Here is a 13,070-nt window from a genome sequence, read left to right on the forward strand (position 1 = left end):
TTATGTATTATAAAGTTTTACTATTATATATATTATGTATAGAATTGTATGTTCATATTATTATTTATTCATTTTTTTCTTTTTTTTCTCTTCTTATTTTACTCTCTTCTTATTTTATTTTATTTGTTGGTTTAAGGGGGGTGGAAAAGAATCAAGAGGAGTATGTTGTATCATAGTATTATTTATTATATTAGTATTATTATGTATTATAAAGTTTTACTATTATGTATTATATATAGTATTATATATTCATATTATTTATATCATAGTTTGCTACATCAAGAGGAGCATATAGGAATATGTAGTTGTCAAAACGAAGAAATGAATATAAAGACGACAAACAGGTCTATGGCCAGTAAATGAAAGCGAAGAGAAACAACAAAAATCCAACGAATATTTCGCCCGTATATAATAAGGTGTCTTCAGCCTAAAAAAAGAAAAGAAAATAGAAACTAAAACATATATATAAAACTAAAATAGACTAATATAAAATATATAATATACAATTACTTAAATTTACAATTTACAGCTACCTTTTGAGTTATTTTCGAGGCTTGATTAAGGTAGCTGCAAATTGTAAATGTAATTAATTTTATATTACATATTTTATGCTAGTCTATTTTAGTTTTATATATATTTTTTTAGTTTTAGTTTCTAATTGTTTTTTTTTTGCTGAAGACGCCTTGTTATAATGGACCAAATATTCGTTGGATTTTTGTTGTTTCTCTTCGCTTTCATTTTGCTGGCCATATACCCGTTTGTCGTCTTAATATTCATTTCTTTATTTTTGTCATGGCTGGCCAGTTCAGCTTTAGATCTTTTATTAAACAAAAAAATCAGTTATTTTTTTAACTGAAAGTAAGGAGCGACATTAAAACTTAAAATGAACAGAAATTGTACCGTATGTGAAAGGGGCTGTCCCCCCCTCAACGCCTCGCTCTTTAAGCTAAAGTTTTTTACTGTTTTAAAAAGTAGACTTGTGAAAGAGTCAAAATTTAGCGTAAAGAGCGAGGCGTTGATGAGGTACAGCTCCTTTCATATACGGAATAGTTTCTGTTTGTTTTAAGCTTTAATGTCGTTCCTTACTTTCAGTTTTAAAAAAAAACGTGTTTTTTCGTTTAATTTTAATTTCGTTTGATTTAATTTCTGAACGTTTTTCAACTAATACAAGTTCAATTTCGGTTCACCGTACATGAAAAATTAAAGAACAATTTGCATATTACTTCTGGCAGATTTATTTCGGATATGAAGGGTCGCCCCCTCCTTAATACCTTGCTCTTTACGCTAAGACCGTTAGCGTTTTTTTAAAAAACACTTCTTTTTCTAATTAAACCTGTGTTTCAATTTTAGTATACAGTCAAACTTCAGCGTAAAGTATTGAGGAGAGGGCAACAATCCATATAGGACATAATTTCTGTTCGTTTTTCCAATAATGCAGGTAAATCTGGCTCACCCTCTATGAAATATACCTCTCCCCCTCACGGAAAGCTCCTCCGTGGAAATTTCATCCAAGATAAAGTGCACCCCTCCCCTGTCAAACTCACTCCAGACAGTTCCTTCCTCGCTGAGAATCCCCCCTCTCTGTAAAATTATTTATGAACGATTCCCCCTGAAAAATTCTCCTTAGAATTTTTTCATTGGAATAAAACTTTAATCTCTAATCGGTTTCTCGATCACTCCAGAAATGCCCCCTTCCGTGGAAATTATTTCCCAGAAAACAAAACGCACGGAAAAAAGCCCCCGAATAATTCCCCCGGAATATCTCCATATAAAAATTTGGCAAAGAGAATGTAAGGCAATTAGGGAGAATTTCGTATAGTAATTCTATCAAAACCCGCCAGTGTAACATATCCCCTAGAATATTCACTCCCCAGAAATTTCACTCCCCAAGGAAGATTATCCTTTTAGAAATCCACACCAAGCACCCCCTCCTCCACAAAATAATCGTATACTTTCTAATAACAAATACTATATGTAAACAATGAGCCAAGTTCACAACTTGCAGCCCTTCCACCGGGGACTGTAGGGGTAATTTTAAACCTAAAGACATAGTTATTAGATTTTTCAACTATGCTGAACAAAATGGCTATCTCAAATTTTTGATCCGCGGACTTTGGGAAAAAATTAGCGTGGGAGGGGGCCTAGTTGCCTTCCAATTTTTTGGTCGCTTAAAAAGGGTACTAGAGCTTTGAATTTCCGTTCGAATGAGCCCTCTCGCAATATTCTAGGACCACTGGGTCAATACAATCACCCCTGGGAAGAAAAAAATGAATAAATAAATAAACACGCATCCGTGACCTTTCTTCTGGCAAAAAATACAACAGTCCCCATTTTTGCATATAGGAGCTTGAAACCTTTATAGTAGGGTTATCTGATACGCTGAATCTGATGGTGTGATTTTCATTAAGATTCTATTACTTTTAGGGGGTGGTTCCCCCCTTTTTCGAAAATAGGAGAAATATTCTCAGACTCGTAACTTTTGAAGGGTAACACTAAACCTGATGAAACTTATATATTTGAAATCAGCATAAAAATTCGATTCTTTTGATGTATCTATTGGTATCAAATTCCGTTTATTTTTAGAGTTTCGGTTACTTTTGAGCCGGGTCCCTCCTTACTTACAGTTCGTTACCACGAACCGTTTGATATGTAGTTGTCGTAGCGGAGGTGCCACACAGAAGAAGTTTTTTTCTTTTCTTTTTGCATGCGAATTAACTTGCATACAGTTATACATACATCACATCGGGCGACATAAGATAATGTGAAGTTTTTGTAACACAAGTTGTTAATTAACAGAAAATAAAATAAACAAATATATCAAGTCAAAATTCGTGGTCTATAAATGCACATTTTCGGTTTTGCCTGCCGTCCTAAATGAAAAAAAAAAAAATTAAAGATAACCCCTCAACCTCCCCTAAAAGCCTTTTAAAGGTCAGACAAATGTATATTATTCCCAGTACCATCAGGAATAGAAAGGTCTCCCCACCTATCAACGTTTCTTTAGTCTACAGAAGAATAAAGATTAAATCAGTTTTCCCAGATTTGATTGTATATAACTTAGGGAAGGCGGCATAACATGTAACCGTCATCGTAAAAAAAATCCGCCAGAACTACTAAGCGTCAAAACATTTAAAATTCTTAAACTTTAATTTTTTGGGGTTTAGGGGGGGGAGGTACCTAGGTTAGGTTATGTATTTAATATGTGTTATGCTTTACCCCCACCCCCCTGATGTGCAAATATATAGCCTAAATTTGTTTCTAAACTATTATATACTTATTACTATTACATAAAGTTAAAAAATATTTGTCGATGGTATGACGGTTAATGGTTCTTACGAATTTTCCTTTTAAATGTTATAACGTTTAGTACTTATGACAGTTAGTCGAAATGGTAGCACCCCATAACTTATCTTGTTTCCTCATCTCGTCTCCATTTAGTTCTTGATTTGAGTGGGTGGAAGAGAATCAAGAGCATTTTTAATGTTTAAGTGGTTGTTTTTCATGGAAGCACCATGTAAAAGAAGTTTTGTAGTTGTTTTATATTTGTAGGGGGCGGGGGGGGGGGTATCTATCATGCGGTTATGCATAGGTCATTGCGTTGCATAAATATAAGATAGTGTGTTGGTTTTTGCTTATTTATTTGCAACCCAGTTTGGTAGCATACCAAATACACTTTATCCATCTACTTTTTCGTTTCAGAATGTCCTTTTTGGATGTCATGTCAGAATTTCCTTTAAAAAGAAAAACCATTAACTTACAAACAACGTTTTTGATTGTGGGTATCTTTTACGAACAGTTGTTTGCCACAAATCCATTGTTGGTTACAACAACACAACTGCTGATGGACAGCATTCAGTCGAAACATATTGTTGTTCAACAATATCAACATAAATCCTTCAAGCTATACCGTCGTTGTATCCATGGGACCGCTAGGGAGCTAAACATGTTTTACGAATAATTAAGCGAGAAAAACGGTTTTTAATTTCAACAAAACGGGTTTTGATTTTAATTTTGTTCACTGGTTTGTTGACATTAAAACCAGTTTTTCTCGCTTATTTTTTTGTAAATGGAAAAGCAGCGTTGTCTAAGAAATTATTTAAACAGGTTTTGTTAGGGAGCTAAACAAAATTAAATGAGTTGTCATTCCTATTGAATCTGGCAATTGGCAAATCCAAACACTGGAGGGGAGGCCAGACCCCGACCCTCCTCAAGATTTTTTCCGCCACCCTCATTCCGCGTTTTTCACCCTTATTTTGAATAAACCTGTCAATTTGGTAAATTATTAGCGGCATTATCACAGTGCCCCCCCCCCCTTAAGATTTTGAACTAGATCCGCCCTTGAGTCTGACCGCATATCTTTGCTTTTAAAAAAACATTATTAGTTGTTTCTTTGTCACACTAAATCGCTAAAACAAAGGAAAATAAAAAAAAGATCTTACATGGGCATATTTACCAGCTATTAGGTATGGAAAACCTCCTTCACACCCTTGACTGTATTGACTACAGCTAACAATATCCTGGGTTGAAAGAGTGGGTTGTAGCAGATTCTTTGTCAAAATTCTTAAACGGGACTCCAGCATCCCCATTGACGAAAATGCATAGCAGCTTCCACAATTTCCTTGATTACTAGAAAAAAAATAAGCTTGAAAACGACATGAAACACGAAAGATTAGAAAAATAACAAGAAACGAAACTTATACTAACTGAATTAAAGATATTCAACCGCCATCTAACGTCTCCTTTGAAACCAAGAGGGTATTAGCCTGCAATATTAAGCTGGCGTCGGCAAATTTATAATACCAAGATGGTACACCAAAACAAATGCCTTCAACATTTAATAGCTCGTCAATTATTATTATTATTATTTTGGAGGGGGGGGGGGGATAATCTCTCCGCTAAGTGATTTCAAATTTATGGCACGCGCTTAAACTATTGGAAAAACACAAATTGCAAGGATCCATTAAAAATCTTAAAAGAAATAGAAGCGTAAAATCAAATTCCAGCGATAAAATATTATTCAACTGGGTTTGTTCTGTATTCTTTAGCTTAAGTTGGATTTTCTAAAATTCCAAACTTTTTATGGATTCTAAAAAGCGCACAATATTTTGCATTATAATTTCTTCAACATCAGGTTTTAAGAATAACAGGTTTTACCTGTTTAAAAGCGATTTTCCCGAAAAATTATGTCTCGCCAGACACAAGATGATTTTTGTTGGCATTTCATAAATTCTTCGCAATAAAGCATAAACAAACATTTCCTTCCATATCGATGTGATTAAATAGGGAGGCTAAGGTCTATTCTTTGTATTCTGCAACTTCTCTGATGGAAGATTCTCTTGCTGACAATATATCAGCAGGAAGCTATACTGCTCCGTAGTTTTAGCATTTTGGAGGAATTGTTGGCCGTCTAAAAGGACAGCCAAAGCGTACCGGAAACTGATAAGAGATAATCCTTAGTGCTTTAATATAGGTTAAATAGGAGATAAAAACTATAGGCGTCGCTGATGGTAATACCCAGCAGAAAGAGAAAATTCAAAACAAAATTTAGCTTATACATTGTTTTTCACTTAAATAGATTACAGATATTAAAGAAAACGCGTTAAAATATGCGGACGTCGAAATATGTGGACGTCGAAACGCGTGAAATATGTAGACATTGTAATATTTTAAACGCAAATTATGAAATCTGTAGCTGAATCAATTGGTTCAGATTTTATCAGAGGTAAAAAACCGCACTTGCTCCTGTGCTAACTGCTTCAAACACCATGGGGCACTGTTGCTTGTGGCACCGGGATTCTTAGATTATTTTGATTCTTAGAACTAGCTTTACGAATTTACTGAACAACAACAAATAACATTGATTGTTCTTTCTTTATTCCTAGATTCGCGGCGCTAGATACTTTTAAGTATATAATATACCAATCTTCTTGTGGCTCGCTTTATCACAACTTTTTATATATATAATGAATCTTCTTTTGAAAAAAACGACGTAGAAACTTTTAGGAAAAATGTTCCCATAAAGATCGTTCCAAATCGAACTGCACGGTCTGAGTACATTACTAAAATACTCAGTAAGTGGCGTGACAACCTTAATATAATAAGAACGAGATGTGGGCCTTCATGTCTGTTTTGTAAATTGGACAGTGGGGAAGGGAGGACAACACCAGAAATTTCTACAGATGGAGGTGAGTTTGCGTACTTGTAGAAAAACGGCTATCAACACTATATCACAGACGAGTCCATGCTTTCGAGCCGTTTTCTTGAACACGAGCCTCAGTTTCCTTCCTCTCTCTGGGTTTCCCCTCTCATCATACTATTTGGAGATGAAGTTCGAGTACAGGCTAAGTAGAAATTGAGAATCATGGCTGTTAATTCGTCAGTCATTTTGAATATTTTTTTTATTGACTCAAAGTAAGCACTATCACTCCCGATTTCTTAATATTTATATTTGATGTCAGCCAAATGGTTTTATACTGCTACTAACAGCTCACCGTAGCACCAAACCGCCTGAGGCCAACACAGCTCCACACGTTCCTCCTCCGTCCCAATCTATTTAAAGCCACTCTCTTTACACCCTACCAGGAAGTTCCTATTTCCTTTATATCTTTCTTTATGACATCCTCCCACCCAGACAAGGACGACTTGCTTTCCGTTTAGCCCTAGACGGTTGGCTGAAAAGGACAATCTTCGGCAATCTGTCATCCTTCATCCGCAGAACGTGCCCTAGCCACCTCAACCTTTCTTTCCTTATAGTCCTAGAAAGCGGGATTGAACCACATTTTTCGTACAGCCTTCTGGTTAAAATACGGTCAGTCAGCCAGGTATCCAAAACAATCTGTAGGCAATTTTTCTGGAAGATATCTAGCAAATCTTCATCCGCTTTTAAGAGCACCCATGCTTCGGAGCCATATTTGACCACTGTCATCACTGTAGCTTCCAATATTCTGATCTTAGTTTGCAGACTTATTTTCCTAATCTTCCAAAGTTTTTTTTTAACTTTGAAAAAACGCTCTGGGCCTTAGCTATTCTACTTTTAACATCTTCACTGCTCCTACCGTCTTTACTAATAATACTACCAAGGTAAGTGAAGCTGCCCACCAGATCAAATTTTCTTTACAGAATGTCCTTTTTCATCTTCACTTATCCCTAACCTTAGTGACTTATTCTTTTTAACATTAATTTTCAAACCTGTTCTAGCACCCTGAACTCGCAAAACCTATAAAAGTCCATTCATTTTGCTCAGACTTTCATTTAGGATGCTTAAATCATCAGCATAGTCTAAGACCAGGAGAGTTTTTCCACGCCATTTGATTCCGTAGTCTCCCATTTCCTTTCCTGCGCTCCTTAGGACAAAGTCCATCAAAATGATCCATATAAGGGGGGATAGAACATAACCCTGCTTAACTTCTGACTTAAAACAAAACCAGCTACTTACCTACCTTATTTTCTTATTTCAAAACCAGCAGTTTACCCTATTTCTCGCACATATCGCTAAACACTTTAGTGTATTTGTCTGGTACACTATATAAGGATAAGACCTTTGCTAAGGCTCTTCTGTCGACAAAATCGAACGCTTGCTCAGAATCTATAAAATTGAGGACCAAAGGTGTTTGAAAACTTAAGCACTTCTCAATTATTAACCTAAGAGTGAAAAATTGGTCGACGCACCTTCTACCTTTTCTAAAACCGCGCCGTCTTCTCTTAAAACTTTGTCTACAGCATCTCTAAATCTAAAAAGTATCATATTACTAAGTAATTTGCTACCTAAAGAGACCAGACTAATGCCTCAGTAATTACTACACTCACTCTTACCACCATTCTTATACAGTGGTTTAATTAAGGTTTTCCTAAAATCATTAGGTACTTCCCCTTTTTCAAAATCATATTCATAATTTTCAGTCACTTATTTCTAACCTTAGAGCCACCATATTCAAGAAAATCATTTACCTTACTATCAGCACCTGGAGCCTTTTTATTTTTAAATCCTTATAGTAGTGTCGCTAATTTTTCCCCACAAAACAAATCTTCCTTCCCATCCAAGGTATCACAAATTTTTTTATTTTCCTCTAGATCTTTCCCTGCAACTCTATCTCGGTTTAGCACATTCCAAAATATTCTGCCCATCTCTCTTTAACTCTTCCCTTATCACTAATTGTGGCCCCGTTCTTATCTTTAACTGGGATATGTCCGGATTGACTACTCCATCTCAGTTTATTAACATGCCAGTACAATATTTTACTATTATGGAAGCTGCATCTTCCAGATCCTCGACAATTTAACCATGGCATCCACTTCACACCTCCTTATTTCATATTTTAATGCTTTCTCCACTTGCTATACATTTGTTTTGTTTCCCTACGACCCACCAGTCCAATAATTCCTACAGAAGCCCATTATCCTCTCTATTAAACATAAAGATTTTTCACTACTATTCCTAGCTGCAGCCCTAACTTTCTTCCCTAAGACACCATCAGCAACTTCACAAGTTGTTTTTCTAAAATTATTCCAATTATCTTCCACATTATCAAATTTTAAACTCTCAAGTTTAGTATTCAACTCATTCCAAGACATTCCAAGAATGTTTCCCAACTCAATTCAAACATTCAACTCAATTCAAACATTCCAGGAATGTTTCCCTGGAATTCTCATCCTGGAGTCTACCAACATCATAACTTCCCGGGAGGTAGTTACCCTTCCGAAATTTTAGCTTTAAATTAACCCTAGACACTACTAAATGGTGATCTTTACTTTTTACATCAATAGCAGTACTATTATATATACTAGTATGTTGTATTCATCCTGTTAGTCTTCGGTTTACTATAACATAATCAATAAGGTTTGCTTATTGCTAATTTTACATTAATCTACAATGATATGACAGATACATATATTAAGTCAACAGATCAGAGAGGAGGGATAGTGTCAGGAATTGCCAGGAACACACTCATTGGAACCCTCCAACCATTTGAACCCTGTTTAAAGGGAATCAATGCCTAACTTTTAACAAAAAGTTACAACTGATAAAATAGATTTTAGTGAATCCCTACCCCTACTTGGGATACCCCTGATAGGAAGCTTTGATCTGGATTCCCGCCAATGGCATATTTCGATAGTCGATAATCCAAAAACTGGATAAAGCAGGCCAAATGAAAAAAAAAACAGTTGATCGATACAAAATTTTCTTTTCTAAAAAAATTTCCCATTTTTTAAAATTCCATATGTAAGCTTCCTTTAGAAAACAATTGCCAAGTGGACCACTTCACAGAAAAAGTGATTGCCAGAAGGCTATTTTAAATTCCAAGACAATTATTTTCAACTCAATTGAATGGCCAAATTACAAGTTTTCTCGTAATAACTGGTACCACAAAACATGCTATACAAAGAGTATTCCATACCAATTACAATAATAGAGATCTACATTATATTTATCAAAAGGCAGCAGAAGAGTGCCATCTAGGGAATCTAGTGCCATCTAGTGCCATCTAAGAGTGCATATTCTAGGGAAAAAATTGGCAAATTTAAAACAAAAGGATGGAGAATATATCCTAAAAGGGTTCCTCAGGAACTAAATTCCCCTAAGACTTAGGCATGGCCTCAGCCATACGTAAACAGAAAAGGAGAGAGCGAGGGGAAGGGGAGACATCTTCTTTGATAAATTCTGCCATATGAATTTCAGTTTTCATTTGTTGCTACTATATCCTGCCCCGTCCCTCATGACAATCCCTCCTGCCCCGTCACTCCTTGACCTTCCTCAACCTAAAGGTCAGGCTTGTGTTCTCCTATCGTTGTCAATTTTGTATTTTAAAGAGAATTGAAAATAAAAACAAAGTTCTTACCGCACTGGTGACACATAATCAACACCGCTTACATTCCTCCAATCAAATTCATCGGGAAGAAAAGATGCACGTAACTTAAAACTCTTGGTAACAGGTGCAGGTTTGGGTCGATTAATTACAGCCGACCTGTGGGAGAAAAGAATATTAGATTTCATCAAAAGAGGCATTATAAAAAAGATAGTTTGCTCGCGCCTTTGCCTAAAAAAAATGCATTAGATAGTGTCGTATCAGCGGATAGAGACATAGAGAGATAGAGACAGAGAGTAATGGCTGAAGAGAAATAGAGAAAAAAGAGAGAAGAGAAGAGAGAGATAGAGTGAGAGAGAGAAAGAGAGGGGGGGGAGATGGGGAGAGAGAGATGGAGATAGAGAGAGAGGGAGAGAGGGGGAGAGAGAGAGGGGGAGAGGGGAAGAGAGGGGGAGAGAGAGGGGAGAAAGGGGAGAGAGAGGGGAGAGAGAGGGTGAGAGAGAGAGGGTGAGAGAGAGAGGAAAGAGAGAGAGGGGGGAGGGGAGAGAGGGGGAGATAGAAATAGAGAGAAAGAGAGAGAGAGAGAGAGAGAGAGAGAGAGAGAGAGAGAGAGAGAGAGAGAGAGAGAGAGAGAGAGAGAGAGAGAGAGAGAGAGAGAGAGAGAGAGAGAGAGAGAGAGAGAGAGAGAGAGAGAGAGAGAGAGAGAGAGAGAGAGAGAGAGAGAGAGAGAGAGAGAGATAGAGAGAGAGAGAGAGAAATAGGGAGAGAGAAATAGAGAGAGAGAGAGAGAGAGAGAGAGAGAGAGAAAGAGAGACGCCACATTTTAGGCTTAAAAGGGAAGCCGAGAAACCATTGGACCTTATCTCTTAGAATAAACTTTGCTTCATTTAAGAATTGCATCTGAAAAACAGGCCTTAGCTTGAAGGGATAAACCCAAATAACCAAGCAGTCGCAAGCCATTCTACGCACTAGATTAAATGATTATTAAAATGTAATGGATTTAAAATTAATTGCACAATAGTATAGCAATTTAACTACAAAATTTTATCTTCTTCTTCTTCTGAAAATTAGCATCTGGAATAGAAAAACGGGCTCTATTGGGCTCATATAGGTTTTGTGCTGATGCTTGTCTTAAAATCTACGTTCCACAAAGATATCCGAACGTATAGACTAAAGTTCGTTCAATCATCCCTTATCCGACTTATCCCGCTAACCCTAACGTCACCAGATTTGATCTGTAAGAGTCGAAAAATACTTCTCAACCCACATGCTAGCTGAACCGATCATGGACAGTTAGGACAATAACAATAACGACCATGTGTACTCCAATGTAAACATAGCTAATTTACGGATCCTTGCAGGTGTGCCACTTTTCACTAGCTCTGTCTCTTTTTGCTCTCGGCAAATAATTTTATATATTTTTCCCCATTTTTGAAATGATGAATTGTTTGCTTAGATGTGACGTCACTCCTAATCACTAATCCTTTTATTCTGGGTTAGCACGTGTAGCTTATGCAATAACTAATCCAGACTGTTTCTAACCACTGAAGTCATTCTACGTATCGCTAAGAATAAGTAATCGGGCTAATCAGACAACGGACTCGTTTCTCTTTATGCACAACCTTTTCCTTTTTTGCAGAATTTAAAAAATGTTTTATATATTTGTTTTCGTTTTTCTCTTATGCTTTGTTTGACTTCTTGAAGTATTTCTTTTGTAATTTCATTTATGTATTTTATATACTCCTCGATTTTGGGGGATATAAATAAATAAAGGAGTATTCTGCTCAATTACACAAATAGTGACTGACATGTTCCCAGGGTGTTTGAAGATCTTTGTTTTCTTTATGAGGCAGATTGACCCATTTTGCCTGTGGTCGGAAAACTCAAGCCCTTCGTGGAAAACCATACTTGACTTGGAAATTAATTCCAAAAACAGACCATACATAGACACGACAGATGGATTCATTAAAATACTAGTTACCATAAACTCAGTTTATTCAAAATTCGTCTTTTCTTTCTGGGACGACAGATTAATACATACCTTCTTCCTCCTTTCATTTTTAGCAGTTCTTCGCTAGTAAGACCATGGAATTCAGTGTAGTCTTTTGCAACCCAAGATTTCTGCATCTCATTGATCTGCTTTACAAAGCCAGAACTACCATAGTACACAAACGAATCATCAGCCTAAAAGCCACAGAACAAATTCAATTCAAATTCTCGTAAAAACAATCGTTGACTATAAATTAATGAAAAAAATAAATTAGTTACAATAGAAATCAAATACGTAATTTTGCTTACTTAGAAAGAGGGATTCTAAGTCTTTTCGGACTCCTTACCTTTTTGAATCTCATGATAAGATTTAAAAAAGAAAGAAAAAAATACAATAGGCTGTCCTTTTTTTTTTTACTGGTGCTACTTGAAATATATACCATGGCAAGTGATTGTACAGAACATATTAGTAGTGACTGACGGCGACCTTTAAGCAGCGTTCACATACAAGTCTAGCAAGACTTCTATGCCTAGACAGGCATGTCTGGTCATACATTTGTTTGAGCATGGAAGTTCAGTCAGACATATATGTGAACGCTGCTCTTAAACGAAGATGATAAATATAGTACAAAAGAAGCTTGAAGTTTGATTGGTCGAAATCAAAAGAAGATTGACCAAAAGAATATTGGTTGAAATTGGAAATCCTAGACACAGAGTTTTGAACACTAGAACTCGATGCTTAGCTGCAATTTATTGCAGACACGAATCGAATTCTACATGTAAAAAACAGAGGCCTGCCTTGATATTCATGTCTTGATAGATATGTATCTAGATAATCAAGTGTAACTAGAAACGCATCTGAGCGCCACTTTAGACAACTGATATAACGAAAGGTGTTTCTTATTTTTTACACATTCTTAAGATAAGATTACATAAGTACAAAAATTGTAAGATTACATAAGACAAAACATAAGTACAAAAATTGCTTTTACAAAATAAAAGCAGAAGTTACGTTTTATGAAAAGATTCTAAACAAGCACACATAACACAATAAAGTAAAGCGACAGAAAAAGCGTTTACTAGGAAGCTACAACTCCAGAGCATGGAGAGGTTCTTCCTCCTCCCGGAAGGTCACAATTTGTAAAATATACCTGACCTTAATAATTTTCGCAAGATTGTACCAGATTCCAGATTCTACTCGGTGAATCTGCCAGAATTCCGCTCAGGGAATCTACCAGAACTTGACTCAGGGGAACCACAATCTGGCCAAAGGTTGTA

General features: G+C 36.2%; 1 protein-coding gene across 2 annotated transcripts in view; it reads right to left on the bottom strand.

The window, feature by feature from the left end:
• LOC148940846 (dipeptidyl peptidase 1-like) overlaps positions 1-13,070 on the bottom strand; it is a 91,738-nt gene that overhangs the window by 14,848 nt on the left and 63,820 nt on the right. Inside the window, exons 4-6 of one of the 2 annotated variants that reach the window (XM_089104788.1) lie at positions 11,845-11,987; positions 9,837-9,962; positions 4,440-4,626 (exon numbers count right to left, since the gene is read on the bottom strand). In XM_089104788.1, coding sequence (XP_088960914.1) covers positions 4,440-4,626; positions 9,837-9,962; positions 11,845-11,987 — 456 coding nt within the window. The remainder of the gene's footprint in view (positions 1-4,439; positions 4,627-9,836; positions 9,963-11,844; positions 11,988-13,070) is intronic. The other variant, XM_089104789.1, reaches the window with a different exon arrangement.

The sequence above is a fragment of the Artemia sp. Qi Xiang Cuo genome, chromosome 19 (genome assembly GCF_049724085.1).
Source record: "Artemia sp. Qi Xiang Cuo chromosome 19, ASM4972408v1, whole genome shotgun sequence".
Classification (NCBI taxonomy): domain Eukaryota; kingdom Metazoa; phylum Arthropoda; class Branchiopoda; order Anostraca; family Artemiidae; genus Artemia; species Artemia sp. Qi Xiang Cuo.